This window comes from Balaenoptera borealis (genome assembly GCF_965194805.1).
Source record: "Balaenoptera borealis genome assembly, chromosome: 7".
Classification (NCBI taxonomy): Eukaryota; Metazoa; Chordata; class Mammalia; order Artiodactyla; family Balaenopteridae; genus Balaenoptera; species Balaenoptera borealis.
In genome coordinates, this window is record NC_138864.1 from 13,124,100 (window position 1) to 13,151,888 (window position 27,789).

The 27,789-nt window shown below is 56.8% G+C and overlaps 1 protein-coding gene across 11 annotated transcripts; it reads left to right on the forward strand.

Annotated features, from left to right (window-relative positions):
* The first annotated feature begins 145 nt into the window (after nt 1-145).
* MYO1G (myosin IG) lies at nt 146-27,789 on the forward strand. 11 transcript variants are annotated; one of them, XM_082400203.1, is made up of 29 exons: nt 155-6,328; nt 6,664-6,712; nt 6,813-6,855; nt 7,413-7,531; nt 7,934-8,028; nt 8,198-8,314; nt 8,481-8,575; nt 9,306-12,958; nt 14,429-14,637; nt 14,813-14,906; nt 15,684-15,849; nt 16,125-16,178; nt 16,914-17,009; nt 17,265-17,384; nt 18,008-18,232; nt 18,326-18,471; nt 18,926-19,040; nt 19,206-19,376; nt 19,582-19,652; nt 20,696-20,770; nt 20,971-21,103; nt 21,778-21,944; nt 22,268-22,475; nt 24,272-24,495; nt 25,063-25,207; nt 25,914-26,018; nt 26,226-26,339; nt 27,296-27,450; nt 27,526-27,789. In XM_082400203.1, exons 8-29 carry the CDS (start codon nt 12,867-12,869, stop codon nt 27,680-27,682), a joined length of 3,042 nt encoding a protein of 1,013 aa, XP_082256329.1. In that variant the 5' UTR covers nt 155-6,328; nt 6,664-6,712; nt 6,813-6,855; nt 7,413-7,531; nt 7,934-8,028; nt 8,198-8,314; nt 8,481-8,575; nt 9,306-12,866; the 3' UTR covers nt 27,683-27,789. The 11 variants fall into 11 exon arrangements, with proteins under 11 accessions (XP_082256335.1, XP_082256336.1, XP_082256334.1 ...); XM_082400200.1 differs by lacking the exons at nt 6,813-6,855; nt 7,413-7,531 and adding an exon at nt 9,084-9,187 and having other exon boundaries at nt 152-6,328; XM_082400208.1 differs by lacking the exons at nt 6,813-6,855; nt 7,413-7,531; nt 8,198-8,314 and adding an exon at nt 9,084-9,187 and having other exon boundaries at nt 147-6,328; nt 8,354-8,575.

Sequence of the window (27,789 nt, forward strand, 5' to 3'; positions counted from 1 at the left end):
CGACAGGAAGCGGAGGACGGGGCCGGTGGGAGGGGTGGAACCTGTGGGGAAGAGGAGGACGGGAAGAGGGTGGGGTGTGGGGCTATAGGAGGGGGCCTGTGGGAGGGGGCCTGTGGGAGGGGAAGGCGGGGCTGACAAAAGGGGCGGGGCCGTGGATGGGAGTGGCCGGCGAGAATAGGAGGGCGTGGCCTGCGGGAAACCGAAGGCGGGGCCTCCCGGAGGAGCCGGGCCTTGGGGAAGGGGCGTAGGACCCACTCCCTTTTCTTTTCTCACTTTGCCTTCCATTCCTGCGGCCACGGTGAAGCTTTTTTCTAAGACTTCGTCTGTTCCAATGTCAGACTTCCTTAGGCAAACCCGTCAGGAAAGTTTAAATACAACAGCGAGCGCGTCCGGACCCTATCCGAAAAAAACGTGGAACCTTAACAGTCACTTAGAAATAAGTGCCACCTTTTACAGATGAGTCCCAAAGGGTTGGTTTGCCCAAAAGCACACTGCAAACTGGAGTCAGCAGCAGCAGTCCCACTATTTTGCCACTAGACTAAGCTGGCAGTAAGAACCTTGCAGCACAGCTGGAATGTAAACTGACACCAAGCCAGTATTTGTCTCAATTGATTTTTTTTTTGAGAGTACTGTCTCCTGTGCCAGTGGTCAATAGATTGTCTCTCAGCTCCACATTCACTCTCATTTCTCTTCGCGGGATGGAGCTGGGCCCTTTGAGCATTCCTCCTTTGCCAGGTGGCCCAGTGTGAAGCTTTGCCAGGAGAAACTGCTGGGAGGCAGTGCAGGAGGAAGGGGCTTTGCCACCTGGTTCCGGTGAGCTTTCTCGGCAGGCACCTGCAGAAAGAGGCCTCTGAAGCGCCTACCTCCCTACATCAAGGGTAGCTTCTCCAGCTCTGGGTTCTCCGAAGCACCTGGCTCTGCAGTGCGGGGCTGCCAGCAGTACCCAGTACCCAGTAGCCGGCAGATTCCTCCAGCACCCATGTTGGGAAGTTTTATCTCCGAGTGGTCAGCAAGACACCTCCATGAACAGTTTTGCAGAGGGTGGACTTCAGCCAGTTCTGCCAGCACTTCTCTGCCATTCGGTGAGCTGTAGCTATTCTCTCTCCAACAAAGTCTGGCCCTCAGCCCTGGGAGGAGGGGGAAGGGGGTCTTCCCTAGACACTCAGCCCTCAGAACAGTAGCTGCTCCTTATACCTACTATTTGTTTTTATTTTATTTATTTATTTAGGCTACATTGGGTCTTCATTGCTGCGCGTGGGCTTTCCCTAGTTGCGGTGCGCGGGCTTCTCATTGTGGTGGCTTCTCTTATTGCGGAGCATGGGCTCTAAGGCGCACGGGCTTCAGTAGTTGTGGTGCGCGGGCTTAGTTGCTCCACGGCATGTGGGATCTTCCCAGACCAGGGATCGAACCCACGTCCCCTGCATTGGCAGGCTGCTTCTTAACCACTGCGCCACCAGGGAAGTCCCGTCCTACACTTTAAATCAATTCTGACAATATCTACCTGGAGAGAGCATCAGATTCACCGGTTAAGGGCTCAGTCCCATAAGACTGCCCTGCCCCCCACTTCAGATGACAATTTAAAGTCCAGGTTGTTACCTGTGCTTCTGACCAGCTATAAATTGGAGGTTCCCAGGACCCCCTCCTTGGGTGCAATTAATATGCTAGAATGGCTCACAGAACTCAGGAAAACACTTTACTTACTGTTTACCAGTTTATTATAAAAGGATATGATAAAGATAAACATACAAATAAAAGAGATGCTTAGGGTAAGGTATGTGGGAAGGGGTATAGAGCTGTCTTCTGAACACTCCATTCTCCCAGCCCCCCCCCCACGTGTTCACCAACCTAGAAGATCTCTGAACCCCATACTACTGGAATTTTATGGAGACTTCATCATATAGGCATGATCAATTATTAATTCCATTTTGTCTCTGGAGGATGGGGAGGTGGGGCTGAAAATTTCAAGCTCCTAATCATGGTCTTTCTGGTGACCAGCTCCCATCCAGGAACCATCCAGGAGCCCACCCAGAGTTGCCTCATTAGAACAAAGACATTCCTTTCACCCAGGAAATTTCAAGCGATGTGGGAGCTCTGTGCTAGGAACCAGGGGTAGAGACTAATATATGTATTCCCTATTTTTTCACAACCTGATCCTAGGCTGACTCTCCTCAGGCTGCTCCTACCCATTAGAACGCCTTTGCCTCATTTCCACACACACAGGTCCAGGCTTCAAGTAACATTTTGCCTACTAATAATCAGATGGTGATAATTTTGGAAATAAAGGAGAACCAACTAAATGAGAACAGGCAAAGGCTATTTGTTCAGAGCTGGCTATAGTGAAGGAGTCAGCCACCATCACGTGCATCTGGCAGAGACCCAAAGGCAGGCAGAGGAGTGGGAGAGCTTCCTAGTGAAAAGGTCGGGGGTGTGGCCTGGGGAGGCTGGAGGTGGGCTACCTAGAAGTGGGGTATCCATGCGATTGATTGGAGGACTGTGTAGGGCTTTCACTGGTTGGTCCTAATTTAGAAGTGGGAACAAAAATTAGGGAAGCTGTAAATTATTGACCAAGTTCTGGCCATTTGGCTTGCTTGGAGGTTATCATTTGCTTTCCTGGATTGTCACTAGAGGTAGCAGTCTGACTCCCCCCAAGTCTGACTTAACAACAGCCAGCTTCCTGGGCTGGCTACTGTAGAGAAGGGGTTGGTTCCCTGGGCTGGTTGCTGCGGTTTGTGGGTCAGAACGCTATTTTTATAATGGTCGGACCATTGTGTAGTCAGTCTCTCGTAACAGACATAAGGCTAGCTGCAGTGTTAATTGAGAACAATATTTCTGCCAAGGTCACACCTCGGCTGTAAAGTGTCCCAACAGCCTCCTTCTTTTTCGTGATTACTGCTTTCTTACCACTTACTTCCCTAGCCTGCTCTGTGGCCCCATTCCATGAACAAAAATGACTGGGACCCAGTTACTAAACTGCCTGCACTTCATGAAAGCAGCAATCGAGAGCTGATCCTCACTTCCCCTCTCCTCTCCTCAGAATTATTCAGTGCAATCCCAAACCTTACAAAACCCCTTTTCTACTCTTGTAATGAGAGGCAGCCCAGAATTCCCTGGGACTCTCCCTTGTTGCAGCAGATTAATAAAACAAACTTTGCTGGGCACCTGGTTTGTCCCTGGTGGACTTACCTGTTAGATTTTATCACCTAGCTCAAGTATCACCTCTTCCACTAAATCTTTGGATGAAATTTTTTCCTCCCCTGCTCCCAAAGCACTTTATTCATATGTCTCTGATGTTAACCATGTTAGGACATTCCTGTACTAGATCATTAAGTTCCTGTAAAGATAGGGACAGTGTGGGATTCCTCGTTGTATCTGAGAGTTCTAATGAGAGGAATGATGTGCACCAGGCCAGACTAAGATGGAAAGGCACTTACATCACCTGGAGACAGCTTTGTACAGATGCTTCCTAGCTAGAGTTTTCGAGAAATCCCTGAACAACTGAAAATTTACCCTCAGTTGACCTGTTCAAAGACAGTTTCCTGGACTCACATCTTTACTAGATTCCAGCTCTTTATTTTTTTTAAGTGAATTTTTTCACTGTTCCCAAGGCTGACTGCAGCTTTTTCCTTTTTGTCCCTCTCACCCATCGAGAACTAAATAGCTAGCAAATAACTACCTAGATGTCTCTGAGTTGTTCTTCGACATATGCCATGCAATACTTCATACCATGCTGTGCATGTGACAAATCCAGTATTGACTTAATTAGTGAAGAAAAGAATTTCTTTAGAGTTGATTCAAGTGAATTCTCAATGCATTTATAATATCCAGTTTCCAGGCCTGTAAATGATAATGGACCAAACCAATGCTAAATCATAATGACCCCTTGGAAGTAGAGCCACCCTGTGTGCCTCTGGTGAAAGAAACCTTGTAAGCCCTACTTTGATACCTCCTTGCTTATTACCTTCTTTTTTTTTAAATTTATTTTTATTTTTTATTTATTTATTTTTTAAAATTTATTTATTTATTTATTTATTTTTGGCTGTGTTGGGTCTTCGTTTCTGTGCGAGGGCTTTCTCTAGTTGCGGCAAGTGGGGGCCACTCTTCATCGCGGTGCGCGGGCCTCTCACTATCGCGGCCTCTCTTGTTGCGGAGCACAGGCTCCAGACGCACAGGCTCAGTAGTTGTGGCTCACGGGCCCAGTTGCTCCGCGGCATGTGGGATCTTCCCAGACCAGGGCTCGAACCCGCGTCCCCTGCATTAGCAGGCAGACTCTTAACCACTGCGCCACCAGGGAAGCCCCTAATTTATTTATTTATGGCTGCGTTGGGTCTTTGTTGCTGCGTGCAGGCTTTCTCTAGTTGAGGCGAGCAGGGGCTACTCTTCACTGTGGTGCATGGGCTTCTCACTGCGGTGGCTTCTCTTGTGGCGGAGCACGGGCTCTAGCTGCACGGGCTTCAGTAGTTGTGGCACGTGGGCTCAGTAGTTGTGGCTTGCGGGCTCTAGAGCACAGGCTCAGTAGTTGTGGTGCACGGGCTTAGTTGCTCCGTGGCATGTGGGATCTTCCTGGACCAGGGATCGAACCGGTGTCCCCTGTATTGGCAGGCGGATTCTCAACCGCTGAGCCACTGGGGAAGCCCCTATTGCTTTCTATGTATTCTTTCAGAGCCAAATTTCTGATTTTCTTTCCAGGCATACATCCCAATTGGCTTGGAAGAATAATGGAGTTACTCTTTGGAGATGTGGTTTTAGAAAAAGTTCTTTTCAATATCCTGATAAGTACTTAAGAAATTGCTGACAGGTCTGTCTCTCTTTGTGTCAGTCTCATGCAGCCTCCTAGTATAAGGCAATTGAGCTTTGATTATGTGGTTTTTAATGTTTTGGCATCCATTTTTATTACTTGGATAAAAGTTTCCATGGAACATCTTCCCCTTTCTAGTGAATTTTGTTGGTTATCATCTCAGAAAAAAGCTTTTCTGTTTTAGTCCTTGGCAAGCCCACCTTTTTTGGTCACACATAGACACTCACACTGTCACACCCATGTTCTGACCCTCCATAACCAGTTACTTTCCTGGTTCTCTCGATTACATCATGGCAGAGTGACAGAATGGACAGAGCAGTGATCTGAGATAAAACAAGCCCTAGCCGTCTATGAGATCTTGAGCAAGCCACTTAACCTCTTTGGGTGAATGTTAGTCTCCATGTCAGCAATCTGTTCCCACCCTATCTGTCTCATGACATTTAACAAAATAATGGGATTTGTATACTATAAACTGCTTGAATGTATTTACTAGGTGCTATACATAAAATATGAGTTTCAAGTATTGCTCTGCTTTTCTTTACAGAACCAAGTTCTTGCTTTCGTAGCCTTATATTCAAGACCTTCGAATATGTAGTTCTTATCCATCGCTCCTCATGGAGAAGACTCTACAATCCTGTTAATACTTAGCTGTATTTCCAACAAGCCACGCCCTTCCCAGTCTCAGTACCTTACAATGCGCTTTCCTCTGCCTGCGTGGAAGAAATATATTTAAACCCCAAATTTCCTCCCAACCCAGAGAACCTCTCCACAAAGACAGAAGGGAAAGAAAAGCCAGAATGTGATGCGCACCACAGTTAAAAGGGACGCAAACACAGAAAGAAACCCCACTCTTCCATATAGTTAAGGGCAATTTGGAGTCAGGTGACAAGTGGGCCCTTAGCCTCCCAGGACACTGGGAGATCAGAGTTTCTCCCCCTTGACAATAACATTTCAGAAGGAGTGTTCCCAGGCCCTTGGGAAACAATCCTGAGTCGTGAGACTAGCCGTGGGCTTATTTAGCCATTAGGGATTGACATTCCTTTGAAAAGGGCAGAGAATTCAATTCTAAAAGCCAAGGGGGTGTCTTCCCCTATTTTGAACAGGACCAAGCGTCCAGCTTCTCACCAGCCTGCCGCGCCCAGCTCCCCGCTGGCTGCCGTACTCCTGTACCTTTACGAGGCCCACTTCCCCGCCTTCCTGGATCCCCCAGTCCAGCCCGGGGGTAACAGGAACGCGGCGCGCCCCGCCTCCACCGGTTTACTAGACTTCCGCTCTCGGCCTCACAAGGGACTACCGAGGGGCGCAGCTAACGCGCACCCAGCCTCGCCCTGGCGCCCCTCGTGACGTCATCTCCCAGGGCCGCGCGGGTCACGTGACGCCACGTGCGTCTGCCAGCGGGCGGCCGGAGGATGCAGGCGGGAGCGTGCGCGGCTGCACCCGTGGGTGGCATTTCGGGTGAGGCTGCTCCTGGGGGTCGTGGCCATCCAGTGCCATCAAGGGTCCCAGGTGGTGCCTGCCATCTACTGAGGCCAGGTGAGGGTCGTAGGGCGTGGGGGCCTTGCTGGGGTGCGAGGTGCGGGGCGCCGGGCCCAGTTGGAGCGGGCGCGCCGTCTCCGAGTTATTCCGCGCTTGGCCCCGTCGGTCCGGTGATCGTTGGCGGGTGCTCGGCCCAGGCCGTTCCGTCCTGTGGTTGGAGGGGAAACAGGAGGGTGGTTCTAATCGAGCTTCTGAGGGTCCCGTTCGGAGTACACATGCGGCCTTGGCAGGCAGCGCCAGGGGGAATGGGCTCGTGGGAATAGCCTCCCAAGGGGCGAGAACTAGGGAGGCGACACGAGACCTTGCTTGAGCTGACCCCGTGCCCCCTCCAGGTGGACGGCCCTCTACTGCTCCGCAGCAGATGATCTGTAAGATGGCCTGGTAAGTGACACTAACCCGGAACTGGGCCCGCAGTTCTTCTCCACCATTATTTCGTGGCGAAAAATCCGGATCGAGTCAACTTTTGTGTCATGGTCTACAGTTCTGAGAAGACTGTGGAAGAAAAGGCGATTTTGTGTAATGAGGTGATGATAAGGATATTTACAGGGTCGTAAGGAATGAAGTTAAAGTTAACTCCTGTCCTTTCAACTGCTTGACAAAGCTGCCTCTGCCAAGGCTCCGTCCCTTACTCCCTGAGCCAGAAGGGATTGCTGTCTGGAGTTCTTCCCTTCCTACTATTTGTCAGTTATCTGTGTCCAGTGGGTAAACCCAAGTAGGCCTAATTCAACCCGTGATCTCTTCTCCCAGTTTCTGGTCCCGGCTGGTGCTCAGTAGGAGTACGGCTGTCTGTCCAGAGCTTTAGGGGCTGGAAGGAATGTGGGCTGCAAGCCTCCAGCGTGCTTGGGTCTGCAGTGACCCTGTGCATTCCTACAGTGCTTGCAAGAAAAATTTTGAAACGGTTTGAGGCCTTGCCCTGCTCCATCCAGAGCAAGGTTATAGAAATTTCAGACAATTGCCTGCTGCCTTCCCTATCTGGTGTGCTGGGCAGCATACAGATCTGCACTGTCTGATGTGGTGACCACTTGACACATATGGTTAAATTTAAAACTCAGTTTTTCATTCCCACTACCTACATTCTTAGATGCTCAGTAGCCACATTTGGCAAGCGGCTACTATATTGCACCGTGCAGATTAGAGAACGTTGATATCTTTGCTGAAGTCGTTTTGGATTTTGGGTGTTTGCTCTGTTCCAGGCTTGTGGTAAATTTTGCTGTATTATTTTATTATATCCTTCAAACAGAAGCCTTACAGAAGTTGAAAGTGAAGCTTAGAGGGAGTGGTAAAGGTGGAGTTAGAGCCGCAGCAGGGAATAAAGAGTAGAAAGGAATGATAGGGATGGGCCCTGCCCAGTGGGACATTACCATTTGCGGGTAAACCAAAGAGAACCAAAGGCTAAATTCTGCGTCGGTGGAATGGAGGGAGGGAGGAATGGAATCCAGAAGCGGGTAGGAAGTTTTGGTTCTAGGGAAATGCCATTGGGCCTTGCCTTGGGGTGAGGGCTGTGGGGTACAGGAAGGGATGTGGCCAGCATGGTCATAGCAGGGCAGCACAGCTCCTATGCTCCTGGATGGCGGGGGTCACACCGCACCTTCTCCCTTGAAGGTCAAGGCTTCTAGCAGATTCGGATCTCTCTCTTCAGTCCAAGTGCAAATGCTGAACACACCAGTCTCCTGGGGCTGCCGTCGGGACACTTGTCGGTGAGTCTCATGGTTCTGCAGTCCTAGCAGCAAGGCGCTGGCTGCCCTTTGACTTTCTTTTCAAAGATGTTCAAATAGACAGCCTGGGTATGTACGAGGTAGTACTTCCAGAGCAGAGAGCAGGCCTGCCCACTGTCGACTGTAAACGATTTGGCTTTCCTGTGCGCAGGGTGCCTTTTCTGTGATGCAGCCACTGCATTGTGAGTGCCTTCTGGCTCCCCTTTTGTCACCCGGTGGGAGATGGGGCTGGTGGAGAACGCTGGTGCTCTGTCTACCTACTGCTGTGGTGAGTAATCAACTGTCTTTGCTTTGTGTCTCCTACCAGCTTCCATGTAACTGATGGGCTACCTTGTCACGTGCCATTGCCGGGGGGGTTATGTCAGACCCTTCACAGTTCCTCACAGCACAGCCTCCCAACCCCCAACAGACTCTGCCCTGTGTTCCTGTTCCAGCTTCAGCAGCAGAAATCCCAGGATGTGAGAGCTGGAAGACACCTGAGAGATGATCCCTTCCGTGGGTGACAGGTTCTTCTGGGGACTCTGCAGTGGTAAGTATGCAGGGTCTGGCCTAGCAAATCACTTCACTTCCATTTTATATGTTAATTTTCCATAAGTCCCCTTGTCAAGAGGTTCAAAACCATCCATTTATTCTTACCTGCCCATATTGTAAGTCGGGTGATTGAGTCTCAGAAAGATGAATTGTCTTTAAGCTCCCGAGACTGTTCTGTGGACAGATAGTTGTCTACTATCTAGACTCGTGGAGCTCTGATTCTTTGGCATGGCATTTTGATTGCCTTTGTGGTTTTGGATTCAACCTGCAGCCTCTTCCCCCAGAATCTCCTAGGTCAGTGGTGTGTCAGCCTGGAAAGGGTGGACTGCTACTAAGTCTCTGTCGCAGAGGCCTCTTAGCGCATGGTGGAGTCAGGAGTGGGAACTCAGGTTCATTTCTGTTTATTGCCACTCAGTAGCAGTTGGCAATTGCAGCAATCCCTGGCTGTATCCTCACGTCACTTTATTTTAACAGCAGGCCTCCAAGTTGTTTCCTTGTTTTTATAGATGAGCAAGTGGGAACTGAGGTGGTTGCCTGCCCACATTGACACACCTGGTGAAGGTGCAGCAGAATTTGAACCCAGGCCTTTGCACCACAGCTCTCTGAGCAGGTTCAAATCCTCACTTGCTCCCCTTCCAGGAGTCAGGAATTTCTGGTTCTTGGCCCAGCTGAGGTGTGGGTGGCTCAGGGCCAGGTGTGCATGTCTGACTGACCTTCTCTGACCCCAGGTTTGGGTGCCATGTTGTCTGCTTCCAGAACAAGGATCTTCACTGTACATCAGGACCCAGGCCCCTCTGACATCTCCTGAATGAGAAACAAGGGATATTTAATAAAACGGTGTAAAATTTGTAGTTCAGTCCAGCCTCTGTTTCTGTTTTCCATATGTTAGGTACAAAGAGGAGGAGGGCCCTCCGCTCCCTGAAGGAGTTTCAGCCAAGTTTGAGGGGGCCCCTGGGGTGTCTCCCACTCTCATTGCTTTTGAGACTGTAGAGTGGGTGGTAGGGCACCAATCCTGGAGTAGCTTCCACTGGCTTGATGGCGTTCTCTGTCTTTTGTCCTCCTCACCAGCGTGGGTCAGACTCGGTTACACACCACAGTGTTGAGTCCACAGTGTGTGGATTGATACTTTTAGGATGAGTGGTGCACCCTCATGATCTATTTCATTTGATAAATAACTTCACAGTGGAAGCCCATTTAGCTCAACGTCGTGACCTTTTCAAGGAATGTCAGCAGGTTAGGCCAAGGCTGACTGAGCTAGAAAAGATTCAGTGAGCCACGTTTAGTTTGTTAGTGATGTTGTGAATGGAAAAGTACCCAAAGGTCCCTGCACCGTGAGTCACTGCAGCTACACCCTGAAGGGGCAGGGGTAGAAAGCCTCACAGCTCAGAACCGGATACCAGGGGAAACGCTCCTGACAGCCTCCCGAGCAGATGAGGAAGAGTGAGAGGTAGAGCTTCTCACGAGCATCGTCAGAGGGTGAGCTGTGTGGCCTTTGTGGGTACATGCCGCTCCAGGGCACCTTTGCAGGGCCCTTCCCTGCAACTAACCCAACAGTATGTATGCTCTGAGATGAGGTGGAAGTAAAAGCAAATCCTAAAGTGGGTACCGTTGTGTAGGGGAACTGAGAAACAAAGGGACTGGGGACCTGCTACAGAGGGCAATGGCACCAGCAAGGGGAGCCAGAGTGAGGGGCCGTCGAAGGGACTGGACAGAGGGCGGCATCTTGAAATCGACCTAGATCAGATAATGAGAGTGAAACTGCCGCCCTCAGCCCCCAGGGGCACCTCCCTGCTGTCCTTCCATCCTCACTTGACCACCTGTTTGTTCCACCTGTCACTGTGCCCCAACTTGTCAGACCCTACCCCGGGGAAGCTGCGTATAGGGCCACCAGAGACCAGCAGACCCGGAGGTCCAGCCAGACCCAGGAGGGGGAAGGATTTCTGGTGTGCTGTCACTGGCCTCATAGATAAATGAGGCACTGGGTGGCAAATCCTTTGTGCAAGCTGTCAGCGTGGAGAGCACAGTCCTGACTGCAGTTAAGTGCAGGGCCACACAGTAGCAGGGTCTAAAGCTGGGACTGGTTAACCCACGGGCCAATCCCCAACCTCAGAACCGTCTTGACATCTTTACGTGGAAAAAAAAAAAACCCAAAGAAAGCTATTTTTTGACGTGACGTGAAATGTTTTTTTTTAAACTTTCTTTTTTTTTTTTTTTTTGGCTTTGGCTGTGTTGGGTTTTTGCATTGCTGCACGCAGGCTTTCTCTAGTGGCGAGTGGGGACTTCTCTTCGTTGTGGTGCGCGGGCTTCTCACTGTGGTGGTTTCTCTTGTTGCGGAGCACGGGCTCTAGGCTTGTGAGCTTCAGTAGTTGCGGCTCACAGGCTCTAGAGCGCAGGCTCAGTAGTTGTGGTGCACGGGTTTAGTTGCTCCGTGGCATGTGGGATCTTCCCGGACCAGGGCTCGAACCCACGTCCCCTGCAGGTGGATTCTTAACCACTGCGCCACCGGGGACACCAGGGAAGTCCCATGACGTGAAAATTTTATCGAGTTCAGGTTTCAATGTCTCAAGTTTCACTGGAACAGCCATCATTTTTTTCACTTGTTAATTTAATGCAAACCCCGGGCCCAGAGGTTCGGGAAGTGAAACCTTGAGGCTCCGTGAGAACTCCCCAGGTACTCCTGAGCTTTGGTTTGGAAAACCCTTCAAAAGCACCAGCCAAAGAGGCAGGGGGTGCGAAGGGGGTGTTCAGAGATTGGGAGGATGAAACTTGACCAGAATTTGCTCAAGAGAAGCCCCAGGCCTGGCGCAGGGTGGAGCCAAAGCCTGGTCCCGACGGGAGGGTCCCCTCAGAACAATGGGGCGCAGTGCTGTGAGGCTTGGTTTTATCAGGCATTTGAAAATAAGCACTTTACAATTTCATTAGATATGTATTCGTTTTAAAGTATTTGAAGGAAAAAAACCCGTGCATATCAAACAATGTTTCAGAGTTTAAAAAGTGAGTTGATTGATGAGGACCTACTGTATAGCACAGGGAACTCCACTCAATGCCCTGTGGTGACCTAAATGGGGAGGAAATCCAAAAAAGGGGATCTATGTATACGTGTAGCTGATTCACTTTGCTGTACAGCAGAAACTAACACAACATTGTAAAGCAACTATTCTCCAATAAAACTTTAAAAAAAAAGAGAGACTTTTGATCACGCTTGGTTAGAAATTTTATTCTAGTCTCGAGCTAAAATGAACCAAAAATTTTATTCTAGTCTAGACCCTAAATGTCACAGAATAAATTGTTTTATTCATTCAGGTAAAAAAAAAAAATGACTTGACTGAAAGACAGTTCTTAAATAAACTAGCTTTTTGAGTAGAGAATCCCAAAGGTACTACATGGATGACTCAAAGCTGGGAAATACGCTGTCCTCCCTGTGCAAGGGGAGGGATGAGAGAGAACCGCCCCACGTCCCCAACCCGGATGCCATGTGGTCGAAGTCTGAGCTGGCCCGTCTGGCCACTTGTAAAGGGCCCGCCTGCTCTACGGAGAGAAGTGAGGCCACACGTCTGGGAGGTGAGGACCAAGGTGGGACAGGAGGGCTCCTGGTGCAGCTCCTGGTCCTCACTACTAGAGGGACAGGCAGGTGGGCCCCGAGGACACAAAGGACGCTTCTGGGAAACATCCAGAAGCCTGGACCAATGGCAAGACTGGGTCTCAGCATGACGAACCCAGACCACCAGCCCCGTGGCTGTGGCGGGCTAAGCCTGGAAGCTGGCTTTGTGGTTCACATCGCAGCGTGGTCACACTTGGAAGGATTACTGCCTAGGCTCCTGCCCCAAAGGCCTGGGTATCAGCATTTGATCACCTTTTATCAAGGTGCAATGTACCTACCGAAAAATCCGCCTAGTGTTGAGGTCTGAGAGTTGACGGGTTTTGTGGCCGCCACCACGTCAAGAAAGCCCTCCTCACAGTCCTACCGGTGACTCGATGCGGCAGGGCTGGGGACTGCAGAGACTCCGCTGCTTGGGGCGAGGGTGAGATCACAGAGGGTCGGCGTTTCCTTGACCGCCTCGACCGTTAGGCACGCCCTGAGGGGAACCAGGAAGCAGGGGTCAGAGCCCCTTGGGAGGGGACGGCAAGCAGGGAGGGCAACCCCTCCCTGGGGCCACAAGAACCCACTTCCTACTTCACCACGCGGCTGCAGGAGGGAGGGCTGGGCCTGTGCGAGAGCACCCCCCCCCCTGAGCTGCTCTGCACAGGAAGGTCGGGGCAACCTGGCCTGGGTGCTTCCCGCCGGCGCTATGGAGGACGAAGGCCCTGAGTGCGGCAAGCCCGACTTTGTGCTTTTGGACCAAGTGACCATGGAAGACTTCATGGAGAACCTGAAGCTCAGGTAGACCTCGGGCAGGGGCTCCCCTTCTCCCCATCCCCACCCCTGCTGGTCTCTGCCAGCCCGCTGTCTGGGTGACCGCAGGGGGACGTCGGGACAGGAAGGACCGTGGCCTCAGGGCCAGGGCAACCAGCCGGTGCTAGAGCAGGCTTCCCAGATCCGGGCCTCCCACACAGCCCAGGTGCCTCCTGACCCCTCCTCCCGGCAGGTGCCAGGCCCCCGGACCAGCTGGATGCTCCATCCCCCTTGTGGGGCTGTGCTGGGCCCTGGGGGCTCCAAGGGAAGTGGTCAGGGCCCACCCTGGGGGGTGCAGGTGGGCAAGCTGAGATAACACTCTCGGGGGCATGTGGGGTGCTTCAGGGTGTGGCTGGTAGAAGTGACACGGGGCCCTATTTGCCGGAGGGCAGAGGGCAGGGAGGAGTTGGTGGTGACATGGGGTGGCACCAGGAGCTGGCTTCATCCCTGGACAGCCAGGGGGAGCAGAAGGTGACTGTGCAGAGCTTGGGGACAGGTCCCACTGACCCCAGATTGCTGAAGTCAGGCACGGGCAGGCCCTGAGCCAAGGCCAGGGCTGTGGGATGGAGAGTCAGACAGGAAATGAGCTTCTCTTTTGTATGGGGCAGAGAGCTAAGCATGACTTCACTTCATTCCTATAAACTAGCTTCTGAGACAGGTATTACCATCTCCGTATTAATGATGGAACCCTGAGCCTGGGGCCACACAGCTTGCAGATGAGAGAGTCTGTCTCCAGCAGGTCCCGGCTGTGAAGGGAGCCAAGCCAGGGAACTCCCGCGTCCGAGGCAGCTGAGGAAGAGGGGCCCGGGACAGGCTGTGAGGGGCAGGGCGGGTCGTCAGGGCAGCAGGCGCAGGCGGGCCACTGCTCCTCCCAGGGCAGGAGAGTCAAGAGAGGGATGATGGACGCAGGCACCCTTCTGGGTGGCTAGGTTCCTGAAGGGAAGGGTCAAGAAGTCTGAGGAAGTGCCCGGGGGGAGGGTGGTGGCACCCCTCCCAGTCCCTGCTGTCTGGGTGGGGCTGGGCTGGGTCGCTTCTGCTTCTGGGTCCCCGCCCAGGTCTTGAGAAGGAAACAGCTGGAGGCCCCACCCTCTGCCTCCCACCCCCGTCTCCTCCCGGTCCTCAACCCAGTTTCCCAGCTGCCAGCTCTGCCTTGCCCAGCAAGGCCTCGGGCAAGTCAGTCCCTTAATAAAGTGGGTAGTCATGATTCCCGTGACATCAGGATCCCCGTGGAGAGCAGCTTGGATCCCACCACTACCTTGTGTGGGGTGCGACTCCCGGCAAACGGCACCAGGAAGGCTCAAGTCAGCCGGCACCCCCTCTCCCCCCAGCTCCCTCGTCTACTCTCAGCCCTGCGGGTGGGCCAGGGCCCCAAGGCTTCCCGCCTGGGCCCAATGCCCCGGGACCTAGGTGTGTGTCCCCGAGGCCCTGAGCACTGAGGACTGACCCTGCCTGTGCCAGGTTCGAGAAGGGCCGCATTTACACGTACATCGGTGAGGTGCTGGTGTCCGTGAACCCCTACCAGGAGCTGCCCCTGTACGGGCCCGAGGCCATCGCCAGGTACCAGGGCCGCGAGCTCTATGAGCGGCCGCCCCACCTGTACGCTGTGGCCAACGCTGCCTACAGGGCGATGAAGCAACGGTCCAGGGATACCTGCATTGTTATCTCAGGTACCTGCCCTGCAGCCAGGGCCCAGGCTCTGGCTCACAGCCTCCCTGGGCCCCAGTGTTTTCATCTGTCAACGATGGGGAGGTGATCGGAGCACCTGGGAGTGGGGATGGGCACCGGGAGCTGGTTAAGGGGGAGCAGCCAGAAATTCTGTCTGACTGTCCTTCTTTCCGGCAGGGGAGAGTGGGGCAGGGAAGACAGAAGCCAGCAAGCACATCATGCAATACATCGCTGCCGTCACCAACCCTAGCCAGAGGGCCGAGGTGGAGAGGTGAGGGTGGGGAGGGGGTGGGGAGGGGCCTCATGCCTGATGGGGGGCAAGAGACACAATGGAGCCCGGCTCAGGCCAAGTTCAGTGGCTGTCAGCAAGGCTCCAGGTGAGCCGCAGCCCGGACCTCTCGACACAAGGAGAGGCGAGGCCCAGCATGTGGGTGCCCTTCCTCTAGGGACAGGAAGGGAGTGAGGTGCAGAGGGCCAACAGACGGGTGCTGGGCCCTCACCGGGACCTGATGGAAGTGGAAAAGTTGGCTGGCCCATCAGGAAGGCCCAGGATGCCAGGCCGGGTGTCAGGGTTTGGGTCAGGAACCCGGAACCCAGGGCCCACCTGCCTGCCAGCTGCTCACCAGCGGGGATTTGTAGGAGCAGCTTCCTATGCGGGAGCCCCGGCTCTTCCTGTTGAGGTGGGGTAAGGTGGGGTTCGGGGCAGGAGTGGGGTGGGAACAGCGATGGAAGTTCCCAAGCACACATGGCTGGCGCCGAGGGTCCAGACCCAGCTCCTCACTGGGCTGCAGCTTTGGTCTGGGAAGGCAGGGCCAATGCCTTTCAAGGCGCAAGGCTTTACAGGGCAACCGGCGTGAGCCCCCTGCAGGTGCCTTTCCCAGCATCTCAGGGTCAAAGGCCTGCAAGGGGCAGCGCAGGGTGAGGGCAGGCCCTCAGGCTCCCTCTCCTCCTGTGATGGGGAAGCCTCAGACGGGGATGCTGGACCCGGGCACAGTCCCCAGCACGAGGTCTTTGCGTTATAGCCCCTCGGCCCCTCTGCCCCACGCAGAGTCAAGGACGTGCTGCTCAAGTCCACCTGCGTGCTGGAGGCCTTCGGCAACGCTCGCACCAACCGCAACCACAACTCCAGCCGCTTCGGCAAGTACATGGACATCAACTTTGACTTCAAAGGAGACCCCGTGGGGGGACACATCCACAGCTACCTGCTGGAGAAGGTGGGCCTTACTACCGAGACCCTGGGCAGGTGGGCCGCACAAAGGCCTCCCTCGGGGGGACCAGGCAGAGCTGCCCCACCACGCCGAGCCTCCCAGGCCTGGCACCCTGGGGGCAGGAAGCTACCTTCCCGGATGTCCCAGCTTCACCGGGCGGGGCTCCCTCTGTAGCCAGGTCAGCCACCACCGCCTACCTGCACTGCCCGGGGGCTCTGGGACAGGTCCCCTGCGGGGGGGCCAGCATCCGGGCCTCGGTCCAGCTGCTCCTCTCTCCTCAGTCTCGGGTCCTCAAGCAGCACGTGGGCGAGAGGAACTTCCATGCCTTCTACCAGGTGAGCCAAAGCAGGCAGGGGGAGACCTGCAGGGAAGGCCTTCTGGTTGCCCCACCCACAGTCCCTTTCCCTCCCCTCTCCCTCCATGCCTTCGCCCCGGCCCTGCCCCTACTGCGGTGGGAGCTCCCTGGACATGGCTGTGTGTACACCTCATCTGACTCTGACGTGGGGTCCCCCTGGACGCGGGCAGGGCAGTGTCCACACCATGTCTGACACCGAGGTGGATTCTGGACACTGATAGTGTCTACACTGGGTTAGACCCACTGAGGTGCTGTCTCCCTGGACTCAGGTGGTTACACCATGTTTGGCCCACTGAGGCGGGATCTCCTTGGACTTGGGTGGTATGTACATTCTTTCTGACTCACCGAAGTGTGTCTGCCTGGACATTGGCAGTGTCTACAGCGTGTCTGATCACTGAAGTAGGTCCTCCCAGGACACAGGCAATGTCTGCAATGTGTCTGACCTCTGAAGTGGGTCTCTGTGGACTCAGGTGGTATCTACACCATGTCTGACCACTGAAGTGGTCTTTCCCTGGATAGGTGTGGTGTCTACACAGTATCTGACCTAGAAGTAGGTTCTCCCTGGGCTCAGGCGGTGTCCACACCATCACTGTGCTGACCCACACCATGAATTTGTTGGGTCAGCGGTGGTTGAAGGACGCGTCTGTTTGTCCTGCGTACGTGGGTGGGGTCTTTGGAGCTCAGGGGCCTAACGGAGGGGTGTCGGGTCCTCCAGGTGCTGCGGGGCTGTGAGGACAAGGAGCTGCAAGAACTGCACCTGCAGAGAAACCCTGCGCTGTATAATTTCACCCGCCAGGGGGCGGGGCTCAGTGTGAGTCGGGGCAGGGAGCCCAGGCTCTAATCACGCTTAGTCCCAGGGCCCTGGTGCTGGTGGCCAGTGACTTCAGCAGGGCCCAGGGCGGTGTGCATGGCTCAGCGGGACTGGTGGGGCCTGACTCGGCAGGCTTTCAGTTGGAGGAATCGGGCTCAGCGCCGGGATGGGGGTGCAGTGGGTGAGCCATGCACACTGGGACAGGGGACTCGAGGCTCAGCGTGGCACTGGGGTGCTGAGCCCTTTCTCCCCCAGGTCTTGGACAGCGACGAGAAGAGCCACCACCAGGCGGTGACGGAGGCCATGCGGGTGATCGGCTTCAGTCCTGAGGAGGTGGCCTCCGTGCACCGGATCCTGGCCGCCATTCTGCACCTGGTGAGCCTGGCTGTGGGCTCTGCGGCCATTGCCCCATGTGGTGCCCTGGCCGGGCGCCTCCCCTGGAGGAGGAGACTGGCCTCTGACAACCCAGCCATGTTACTGGCCCACTTCTCCCTCTGCTGAAACTGAGTTGCTTTGGCTATGGGTTCCCACAGGCTGGGCCCTAAGCTGTGGGCCCTGAATGCCCAGAATGGGCCTGGTCCTTGTCTGGTAGATCAGCCCAGACTTAGCAGACAAGGGCAGTCTGGGCTCAGTAAAGCTGAGCACATGCAGACCGGCCTTTTGCTTCTGTCACCTAAGAGCTGTGTGGCCTTGGGCAGGTTACTCAGCGCCTCTGAGCCTTAGTTCTCTCTGAGGAAGCATGAGGAGTGGGTAGCACATAGCCGGCCGCAGAAGGATGCAGTGGGACCACTCACATGACGTTCAGGTGGGAAGCCTTGGGGAAGGCTCTGGCGTGCTCCAGGAAGCGCTCCCCTCTCTCTCTCTGGCTGTGTATGTGGTAGAAGCCAAGCTCTACTGTACCCCGCGTCCCTGCCTCCCCCGCCCCTCTGGGGGCAGAGGGGTGCAGCAGGCTCCTCTGAGACGCGGAGCCTGACTCTTCATGGTTCCCGCGTCACCAGGGAAACATCAAGTTTGTGGAGCTGGAGGAGGGCAGTCTGGAGCAGAGGCGCCTGGCGGTGACTGATGAGGTGCTGGTGGACCACGTGGCTGAGCTGACGGCCACACCCCGGGGGATGGTGCTGCGCTGCCTGCTGGCTCGCACCGTGGCCTCGGGAGGCAGGGAACTCATCGAGAAGGGCCACACTGCGGCCGAGGCCAGCTATGCCCGGGACGCCTGTGCCAAGGTGCCCTGGGGGTGTGGGGGCAACCTGGAGGCCTTCCCGGAGGAGACGGGGCCAGAGGCAGTCAGAGGCAGCTGGCTCCTGGCCTCTTCCCAGGCAGTGTACCAGCGGCTGTTTGAGTGGGTGGTGGACCAGATCAACCGTGTCATGGAACCCCGGGACCGGGACCCCCGGCGTGACGGCAAGGACACAGTCATCGGCGTGCTGGACATCTATGGCTTCGAGGTGTTCCCTGTCAACAGGTGGGTAGCCCTGCCACCACACCCTGACCCCGCCCACCCTCTAGGGCCGCCTTAGTCCTGGGGAGCTCGGCTGGGCTGGGGAGCAGGGCGTCCGGCGTCGGTGCCGGGCGGTCCCTGGCCCCAGGCTCGTGCCTTCAAGCCAGCCTCAGCTGTGCCGCCGTCCACTGGTGCCTGGGAAGGCAAGATCTCGGCTCACTTCCCCTCGCTGGGACTCCCAGATCCACTCCAGGGTGTGCGTGCTGGACTTGGGGGCAGGCGGGTAAAAGAGCATCCCGGAGCGGGAGATGCTCCCCGACAGAGAGGCCACTTGGGGCGCCTGGCACCAGCCCCTCAGGCAAACCTCAGGGGATCTATTTGCGGGGAAGCCTGCCGTTTGTTGCGCTCGCTCCCCATGGAGCAAAAGCCCTGCGGTGGGCAGTCGAGGCAGGACTCTCAACGGCCCCTCCGCCCCCAGCTTCGAGCAGTTCTGCATCAATTACTGCAACGAGAAGCTGCAGCAGCTCTTCATCCAGCTCATCCTGAAGCAGGAGCAGGAGGAATACGAGCGGGAGGGTATCGCCTGGCAGAGCGTGAGTGCCGGGGCCCATCCTGCACACCTCGGGCCCTGGAGGGAGAGGCGTGGCGCTGGGCGGGCGGGTGTGCGCAGGGGAGGGCTGGGGGGAGCGGGCGCCGGGCAGGAACTCGGGCGAGAGGCCGGACGGGGCTCGGGAGCTGCCCTGCTTGCCCTCCCGCAGGTGGAGTACTTCAACAACGCCACCATCGTGGACCTGGTGGAGCGGCCCCACCGGGGCATCCTGGCTGTGCTGGATGAGGCCTGCAGCACCGCGGGCCCCATCACCGACCGGATCTTCCTGCAGACCCTGGACACGCACCACCGCCACCACCCACACTACACCAGCCGCCAGGTGCCCCTCCGCCCCTGCGGTCGCCCCCGCCCTGTGCACCCCCGGCTGGTCCCAGCCCTGCAAAGGGCGCCACGGGTGCCACGCTGCCTGTCTTGGGGGTGGGGGGTCCTTGGCGGTGGCTCAGCCTTCTCTGCAGGACTGTCCCCCCCTCCCCCAGATCCCCCCACACCTTCTGTGCCTTGACCTGGCCTGCCCCCGCCCATAGCTCTGCCCCACAGACAAGACCATGGAGTTTGGCCGAGACTTCCGGATCAAGCACTATGCAGGGGATGTCATGTAAGGCCCCCCTGAGCGCCTGGTCCCCCCCTGCCCCCTCCCCTTTTTAAGGCGCTGAAAATATGCCCTCACCAGATTCACAAGTAAAAAGCATACATTGGGGCTTTTAAGATAGCGATTCTCAGCCCTGGCTGCATCATAGAATCTTCTGGGAAGCTTTTAAAAAAATGCCCATTTCTGGGAGAGGGGCTAGAGATTCCGAGGTGCAGCCAGGGTGGACCTCTGCTCCTAGCCCAGGGCCAGTTCTTGTCACGCTTTGAGCAAAGCCTGCACATCAAGGTGCAGGCCAGCGAGGAGGAGCAGAGGGGCGAGAGGCTGTGTTTCTAACAAGCTCCCAGGCCAGATGGACATTGCGGGTCCTCGGGCCACACACTGAGTACCGAGGCCCCAGGTGTCTTCCAGGAGTGGCCGTGATTATTATTAATTTCCCTGCCACTCACCTCACCCCGAAGTGGATCTGAGGTGACACAGAGAGAGGCACAAGTGTCCAACGTGTCCTTCGCAAGGAGAAGAAATAAGAGTCCAAAAGACGAAGCCACCAGAAGTCAGATCCCATGGCCTTGAGCCTTTCTAGGAGCTGCAAGTGAAGCCAAGATTTTAGTGCTGAGCTTTCTAACAGTTAAAGGACGAGACGATGAACCTGAGGTTCTCAGTGCCACCGGAACAAAACAGACCCATGACTCAGGAGTTCCTGGTTGTAATTGCAATCGCCCGATATTTTTGGAAACTCAGTAGGCACTGTTCTGAGCTTGTGGTCTCTGTTGAGGCACAGAGAGTTTAAGTAACTTGCCCTAGGTCAGGTCACACCGCGTGTATGTGCTAGAGCCAGGATTCAGTGAGGCGACATTTGGCATCTTTCAGGAGAGAAACTTCTGAGGGAGGAGGTCTTATGTGATGAGAGGGAAGACAGAAAGGAGAGGGGAAGGAAGAGGAGCACGTGAGGAGGAAGGAAGAGAGGCTGACCAGGTGGGAGGAGGGGGAGGGGCACGCTGGGGGCCGTCCGAGGGCCCCGTCTCCTCAGTGGCCCTGTCCCCCCCAACCAGGTACTCGGCGGAGGGCTTCATTGACAAGAACAGAGACTCCCTCTTCCAGGACTTCAAGCGGCTGCTGTATAACAGGTGAGCAGGCCCTGTAGGCATGCATGTGGGCACCAGAGGGCGAGGGCCCAGGGGCTCTGGCTGGAAGGGACTTCAGACACTCCGGTCTGATGCTCACAGACAGCCTGAGGGTCAAAGCTGAGGCCATGAAGCTTACAAATGGCCAGGCTGGGGTGCGGGCTATCCTGGAGGGCGGCTGGCCATGCAGCCTGTGTCCACAGCACGGACCCCACCCTGCGGGCCATGTGGCCAGATGGGCAGCAGGACATCACAGAGGTGACCAAGCGCCCCCTGACAGCCGGCACACTCTTCAAGAACTCCATGGTGGCCCTGGTGGAAAACCTGGCCTCCAAGGTACGGGCCCCCCAACCCCACCCTGAGCCTGGATCCTTCCGGATCCTTCTGTTTCCTCTCTGCTGCGAGCCACACCCCCTCCAGCAGGGAGGGACCAGCTGCTGCACAGGTTAAGATGCCCTGGACCAGGCGGAGGCTTGAGTAAATGCGGGGTCCCAGCAGCCTTCCCCTGGCCTCGTTGCCTCTTGGGGATGGGCTGGGGGAGACCTTGCTCAGAGCTTGGGTTGGCCCAGCCCTGGTCCTGCCCAGATACGGGGTTAGCTTCTGGAAGCTGGGGCCACAGGGACAGGAAAATGGCACGAGCACCTTGCAGAGCTTGGGTCACAAAGTCAGAGGGGGCAGTGGAAGGACAACAGAATATCCAGAGACTCAGCAGGGCCTCTGGGAAGCGAAAGGAAGGGCTAAGGGGCTTTGCTGCCCGGTCAGACCCTGGCTCTGGGCCAGCCTCCTGCCCGCACCCAACACTGGGCTCCCAGGTCCCATGCTGCCCGCCACCCCTCATCCCCAGTCTCCTCCTGGCCTCAGCCTCCCCTTCCCCCTAAGAGCCTCTTCCCCACGCAGACGGCAGCGTGGGAGGATGGAGACGGCAGGATGGAGGCAGCTCGCTTGCTGCCCCTGCCGGGTGACTGTAGGGCCGTGACACTGGCCTCTCCGAGTGTCCTTTGTCCCCACAGGAGCCCTTCTACGTCCGCTGCATCAAGCCCAATGAGGACAAGGTGGCCGCGAAGCTGGACGAGGGCCACTGTCGCCACCAGGTCGCATACCTGGGGCTGCTGGAGAACGTGAGGGTCCGCAGGGCCGGCTTCGCTTCCCGCCAGCCCTATTCTCGATTCCTGCTCAGGTACGGCCCCCTCCCCCAGGGGCGTGTCCTTGAGGGGTTCCAGCAGCGGGCCGCGGGTGCCCAAAGCAGTGGGCGCTTTTCAGACTTCAGGGCGGGAGCCTGCACGCTGCTGACCTCAGGGCACTGACAGTCACCGAAGTCCCTCCTGTGACACACGGGGGAGTGGGGCGGGGCGGGGATGGGCTGCGTGGGATCGGCAGGGAGGGTGTGGGCGTGGCGCTGGAGTGAGCGTGGCCTGGGGGCGGGGCGAGTCAAGGCGGGGCGGGTCCTCACTCCTCCCCAGGGTCTGGGACCCCTGGGACCCCACGGTCCTTCTGTGACAGGTACAAGATGACCTGTGAGTACACGTGGCCCAACCACCTGCTGGGCTCCGATAGGGCGGCCGTGAGCGCCCTCCTGGAGCAGCACGGGCTGCAGGGGGACGTGGCCTTCGGCCACAGCAAGCTCTTCATCCGTTCGCCCCGGACGCTGGTCACGCTGGAGCAGAGCCGCGCGTGTCTCATCCCCATCATCGTGCTGCTGCTACAGAAGGTGCGGCAGGGCTGGACGGCCACCAGGCAGGGTGTGGGAGGATGGGAAGGAGAGAGCTGTGCGTTACCTGGGGGGAGGGGAGAGATGGGTGTGTCCCACCCGGAGTTGCGGGGACGTGCGTGCACTGAGGGGAGCACAGGCACACTTCCAAGTACCGGGGGAGCCCCCGCTCGCAGGTGACAAACCGACACTGAAACTGACTTAAGCGAAAAGTGTGGATGCTGTTGGGGTCACCTCTGTTCTGTGGCCACCAGCCTCAGGCCCAGGTGCTCAAAATAAGACATTCAGGAATCTGGCTTCCTTCCTTCCTTTCTTTTTTCCTTCTTTTCTTCCATTTATTCTGAAAGATTTCAGACCTGGAGAAAAGCGTGCAGAATGGTGTGCTATACTCCCACACGCCTACTGCTCTGTGTCAACCACGTCACATGACCAACGTGGTTTTGGGTAGACATCGCACCTCTATCCCGGTTATTTTGAAGCAAATAATTTCATTTATAATCATTTCAGTATGTCTTCCCAAAGGATAAGGATTCTCCCACCTCTCCCCATAACTTTTTATTTTTAACATTTCAAACCTACAGAAAAGTGGAAAGATTCGTACAATGATTACTACTCACCTGGATTGCTCCAATTATGTTCTCCCCTCCCCTGCCCCCAGCACCCTGTCTCTCTCTGTCTCTCTTTTTCTCCATACGCACATACAGATACTCACATACGCGTATATTTGTATTTTTTCCCAAACCATATAAAGTAATGACACCCCTAAATCCTTCAGCAGGCATATCCTAAGAACAAGGTCATCCCCCTTTATAACCACACTGACATTAGCACATTCAAGAAGCCTGACACTGGGAGTTCCCTGGCGGTGCAGTGGTTAAGACTCTGCGCTTCCACTGCAGGGGGCACGGGTTCCATCTCTGGTGGGGGAACTAAGATCCCGCATGATGCAGGGCATGGCCAAAAAAAAAAAGAAACCTAACACTGATAAAATATATTCTACGCATCTGAATGTCTAATATGTAGGCCATATTTAAATTTCTGAAAGGGTCCCACTATGACCCATTATATTTTTTATTTTTTTATTTTTAAATGGTATGGTAGAGCAGTCTTTTTTTTTTTTTTTTTTTTTGGCTGCATTGGGTCTTTGCTGCTGCACACAGGCTTTCTCTAGTTACGGTGAACGGGGGCTACTCTTCGTTGCGGTATGCGGGCTTCTCACCGCGGTGGCTTCTCTTGTTGTGGAGCACGGGCTCTAGGCGCGCGGGCTTCAGTAGGTGTGGCACGCGGGCTTAGTTGCTCCGCAGAATGTGGACCTTCTTGACCCAGGGATCGAACCCATGTCCCCTGCATTGGCAGGCGGATTCTTAACCACTGCGCCACCAGGGAAGTCCCCCATTACATCTTTTAAAAACCCAGAATCCAACTAAGGACGACACACTGCATTTCATTGTTACCCCTGTTATCTCCTGTAACACACAGGGGTTTTTTTTTAAGAACATGACCCAATACCATCACAGAAACAGGATTTAGAAAGTTCACACTGACTTGCTGCTGTCCTGTCCAGTCAATAACCACACGTCCCCAGTCGTGTCCTCAGTCTGTTCAACTCAGGGTCTATACGTTGCTTAAGTCTCTTTTAATCTGTGGGTTCGCTGGGCTGCTTGCCTTGTAGGATCTTCAGTCTGGGTTTTGATGGTTACATTCTCGGGGTGCCCCTCCATTTTGGGGTCTTCTAAGGTGAGGGAGGCGGGGCCTGGCAGGGCCTAACGGAGCACCACCTCCCACTGGCCCCCCAGGCATGGCGAGGCACGCTGGCCAGGCGGCACTGCCGGCGACTGAGGGCCATCTACACCATCATGCGCTGGTTCCGGAGGCACAAGGTGCGCGCTCACCTGGCAGAGATGCAGCGGCGATTCCAGGCTGCACGGCAGCCCCCGCTCTACGGCCGTGACCTTGTGTGGCCGCCGCCCCCTGCTGTGCTGCAGCCTTTCCAGGACATCTGCCAGGCGCTCTTCTGCAGGTACTCGCCCTCTGCCCTTCACTCTTTTCCACTCAGCTAGAGCCCAATGAACACCCGGACCGGGCCATCTGAACCCCTTGGTGCTAGCCAGGAGACAGGTGGTCCCATTGGATAAGCAGGAAAACGGGGGGCTGTGCACATCAGCTGGCTGCCCACACCCCACAGCCGCTGGCAGATTCCTAATGTCCCCAGCACCATTCTGGACATCTGGAGGGGATGCAGGCCTCCATCTCCTTGCTAGAGGCTTGCAGGGAGGTTGGTGGGTCAGAGCTAGAAGTGGGGGAAACTCTGCAACTGAGCAGGGCGTTGAAGGCTGAGTAGGAGTTCTCTAGGAGAGGTGTGACGGGCAACCAGCGTGCTCAGAGCAGCAGAGGCCACCTTCCACTGAGACCAGGGAGGCTGGGACACAGCGGGCGGCTAGTGCCTGGCTGAGGGGCTTGGCTTTATCCTGTGGGGGAAGGGACATGAAAAGGCACTAACGTGTGTTCTCAGGAAAAGGGGCACAACCAGGAGTAGGGAAGGGTGAGGCCTGCACAGGGGTCCGTCTGACCACCTGGCCCTCTCCAGGTGGCGGGCCCGGCAGCTGGTGAAGAACATCCCCCCTTCAGACATGGCTCAGATCAAGGCCAAGGTGGCCGCCATGGCGGCCCTGCAGGAGCTGCGACAGGACTGGGGCTGCCGGCGGGCCTGGGCCCGGGACTACTTGTCCTCCGTAAGTGTCAGGGCTGCGGGGTCTGGGTGCCAAGGAGGGGCTCAAGGCTGAAACCTTGCCCATGTCCGCCTCAGCTGTCCTCTCCCTGGGCCTGGCTGTCCTGTGGGCTGTACCCCTCTGTTCCTGCCCCTGGCCTCTGAAGTTCAAGGGTTTTCACCCAGAACCAGCTAGCCTGGGCTTTACTCAGAACCTCCCCCTCTGCCCTACTCCCACTTACCTTCCTGTGTTTTCAGGTCAGCACCCCCATTCTCTGGCACAGACTCCCCTTCTTAGGCACAGCCCCCTGACTCCATGCCATGGCCCCCCTTGGCCCACATGGGTGCTGTGAGCCGCCCCCTGGCCCCATTCTGCGGGGAATGAAGCCTCAGGGGCTCGAGGTTTGCCCAGGTGGGTGGCTTGGCATGGAGGAGCGAGGTCCCACCCAGCCCCTTCCATCTCTCAGTCTGCCCAGGCCTGGCGTGGGGAGCTGGGCTGGTGGGTGGGTGTGGAGGGCACAGACACGTGTGCCTAGAACCTCAGGGCTGCAGGGGGTCTGTGCGGTGGGCCTTCAGGGAAGCCAGTGTGGCAGGTGGACCCACCAGGAGGCTGGCGCGTGGCCTGACGAGGTTCTCTGAGGTCAAGGATAACTGTGCCAATTCCCTGAGAGTCGCTGTCAGTCAAGCATGGTCCCAAGACCCCATCCCAAGCAGCCCCCATCTGTCCTCAGGCCACAGACAACCCCACAGCCTCAGGCCTGTTTGCTCAGCGACTGAAGACGCTTCGGGAAAAGGATGGCTTCGGGGCCGTGCTCTTCTCCAGCCATGTCCGAAAGGTGAGCAATGGGTGCAGGGCTGCAGGCCCGTGGCAGCCCCGGCCCAGGCCTAGCTTACAGGTTTCACAGCTGATCCTGCAACTTCAAAAGTAGTCAGCTCCAGCCCAGTCAGTGAGAGAGTGGCCTCAGGGAGGGGAGGCCACCGGCCACACCTGCTGGGGAGCCCCCTGGGGCAGGCAAGTGACCCCGAGAGCACCTGTCCCGCAGGTGAATCGCTTCAACAAAAGCCGGGACCGGGCGCTGCTGCTCACAGACCGGCACCTCTACAAGCTGGAGCCGGGCCGGCAGTACCGGGTGATGCGGGCCGTGCCCCTGGACGTGGTGAGCCCTGTGCGGGGGCAGGGGCATCCGTAGGGCCCCAGCCGGCCCGGTGTCCTGCTGGGCACTGCCGGGCCCCTCCCCTCATGCCTACCTGGGATGGCCGGAGCTTTCTAGAACTCAGCATCAGCTCAGGACGGCAACTCCTCCCCCGCCCCACGCGCCCCTGCTGAACAGCCTGCAGAGGCTTCCGGTTGCCCCACGGGTGTAGGGCCCAGACCCCCATCCTCGGCCTCCTCGCCCCCTCCTGCTCCACTCTTTGGCAGAACGAAATGCCAAATGGCCCCCTTGCCCACATCTGTGCCAGTGCCTGCCCGGGGGTCTCCCCGACCTGGGCCGCATGGACCTGGCTGCAGTGTGTGGCTGCCACCCGTGGGACCCGGTCCCCTCCCTTCACCCCTCTGTCCAGTTCTGTGACCCACTTGCTCCCTGGAGCCGCAGCTCGTATTCCCACAGGCCAAGGGGCAACCCAGGGCAGGGATTGAGGCTGGGGGTCCCTGTAACTGTCAGGGTGGAGGACCATCTGCTATGGTGCCCATGACCCGTGTGGCTATTTAAATGCAGTGAAAAGGAAAGAAAAGTAAAAGTTCAGCTCCTCAGTGGCACCAGCACATTCAGGTGCTGGAGAGCCACAGGTGAGCAGTGGTGCCACGTTAGACTGTGCAGATCTAGAACATTCCATTAGGGCAAAAAGCCCTCGTGTGCGGTGCGCCCTGCCCAAGCCTCCCCTTTATGGGCAGGACCAGAGAGGGAGGAAGGGGACCTAGAGGGGACAGCAGGGCTGTGGGGCCTGGGGGAGAGGAGGGGAGCTCGGGAGAGGCCGTCGGGAGTGGGCGGGGGGCTGGGGAGGGGAAGATGCGTGCGGGCGGGCCTGTGCTCCTGGGATGCGGGGGTGGGGGGTGCAGGTTTGGGGAGGAGGGCCTGCCGCGCCCCTGACCCTGAGACCCCGCCCCCTTCAGGTGACCGGGCTGAGCGTGACCAGCGGGCGGGACCAGCTGGTGGTGCTGCACGCTCGGGGCTACGACGACCTGGTGGTGTGTCTGCACCGCTCCCGGCCGCCGCTGGACAACCGCATTGGGGAGCTGGTGGGCGTGCTGGCCGCGCACTGCCAGGGGTGAGTCTCGGGGTGCGGGGGCGGCTGCGGGGCTGCGGAGCCCTGCCCGTCCTGACCCTGACCTCCCTCCTTCAGGGAGGGCCGCGCCCTGGAGGTCCGCGTCTCCGACTGCATCCCCCTGACCCAGCGCGGGGCTCGGCGCCTGGTCTCCGTGGAGCCCAAGCCGGAGCAGCCAGAGCCGGATTTCCGCTGCAGCCGCGGTGCCTTCACCCTCCTGTGGCCGGGCTGCTGAGCTGGCCTACCGCCTGCACCGGGGCTTGGCCGAGGGGTTCTCCACCCGCACCCACACCGGGGAAAGATCACAGTCTCGCTGTGCAATAAAGGACGCTGAGTCTGTGA

Bases quoted from the DNA above. Each gene is read 5' to 3' on its own strand.
- MYO1G (XM_082400209.1), top strand. From the start codon at position 12,867: ATGGAGGACGAAGGCCCTGAGTGCGGCAAGCCCGACTTTGTGCTTTTG. The intron at 14,907-15,683 runs GTGAGGGTGGGG...TGCCCCACGCAG, and splicing joins CAGAGGGCCGAGGTGGAGAG to AGTCAAGGACGTGCTGCTCA. The intron at 21,945-22,267 runs GTACGGCCCCCT...CTTCTGTGACAG, and splicing joins TATTCTCGATTCCTGCTCAG to GTACAAGATGACCTGTGAGT.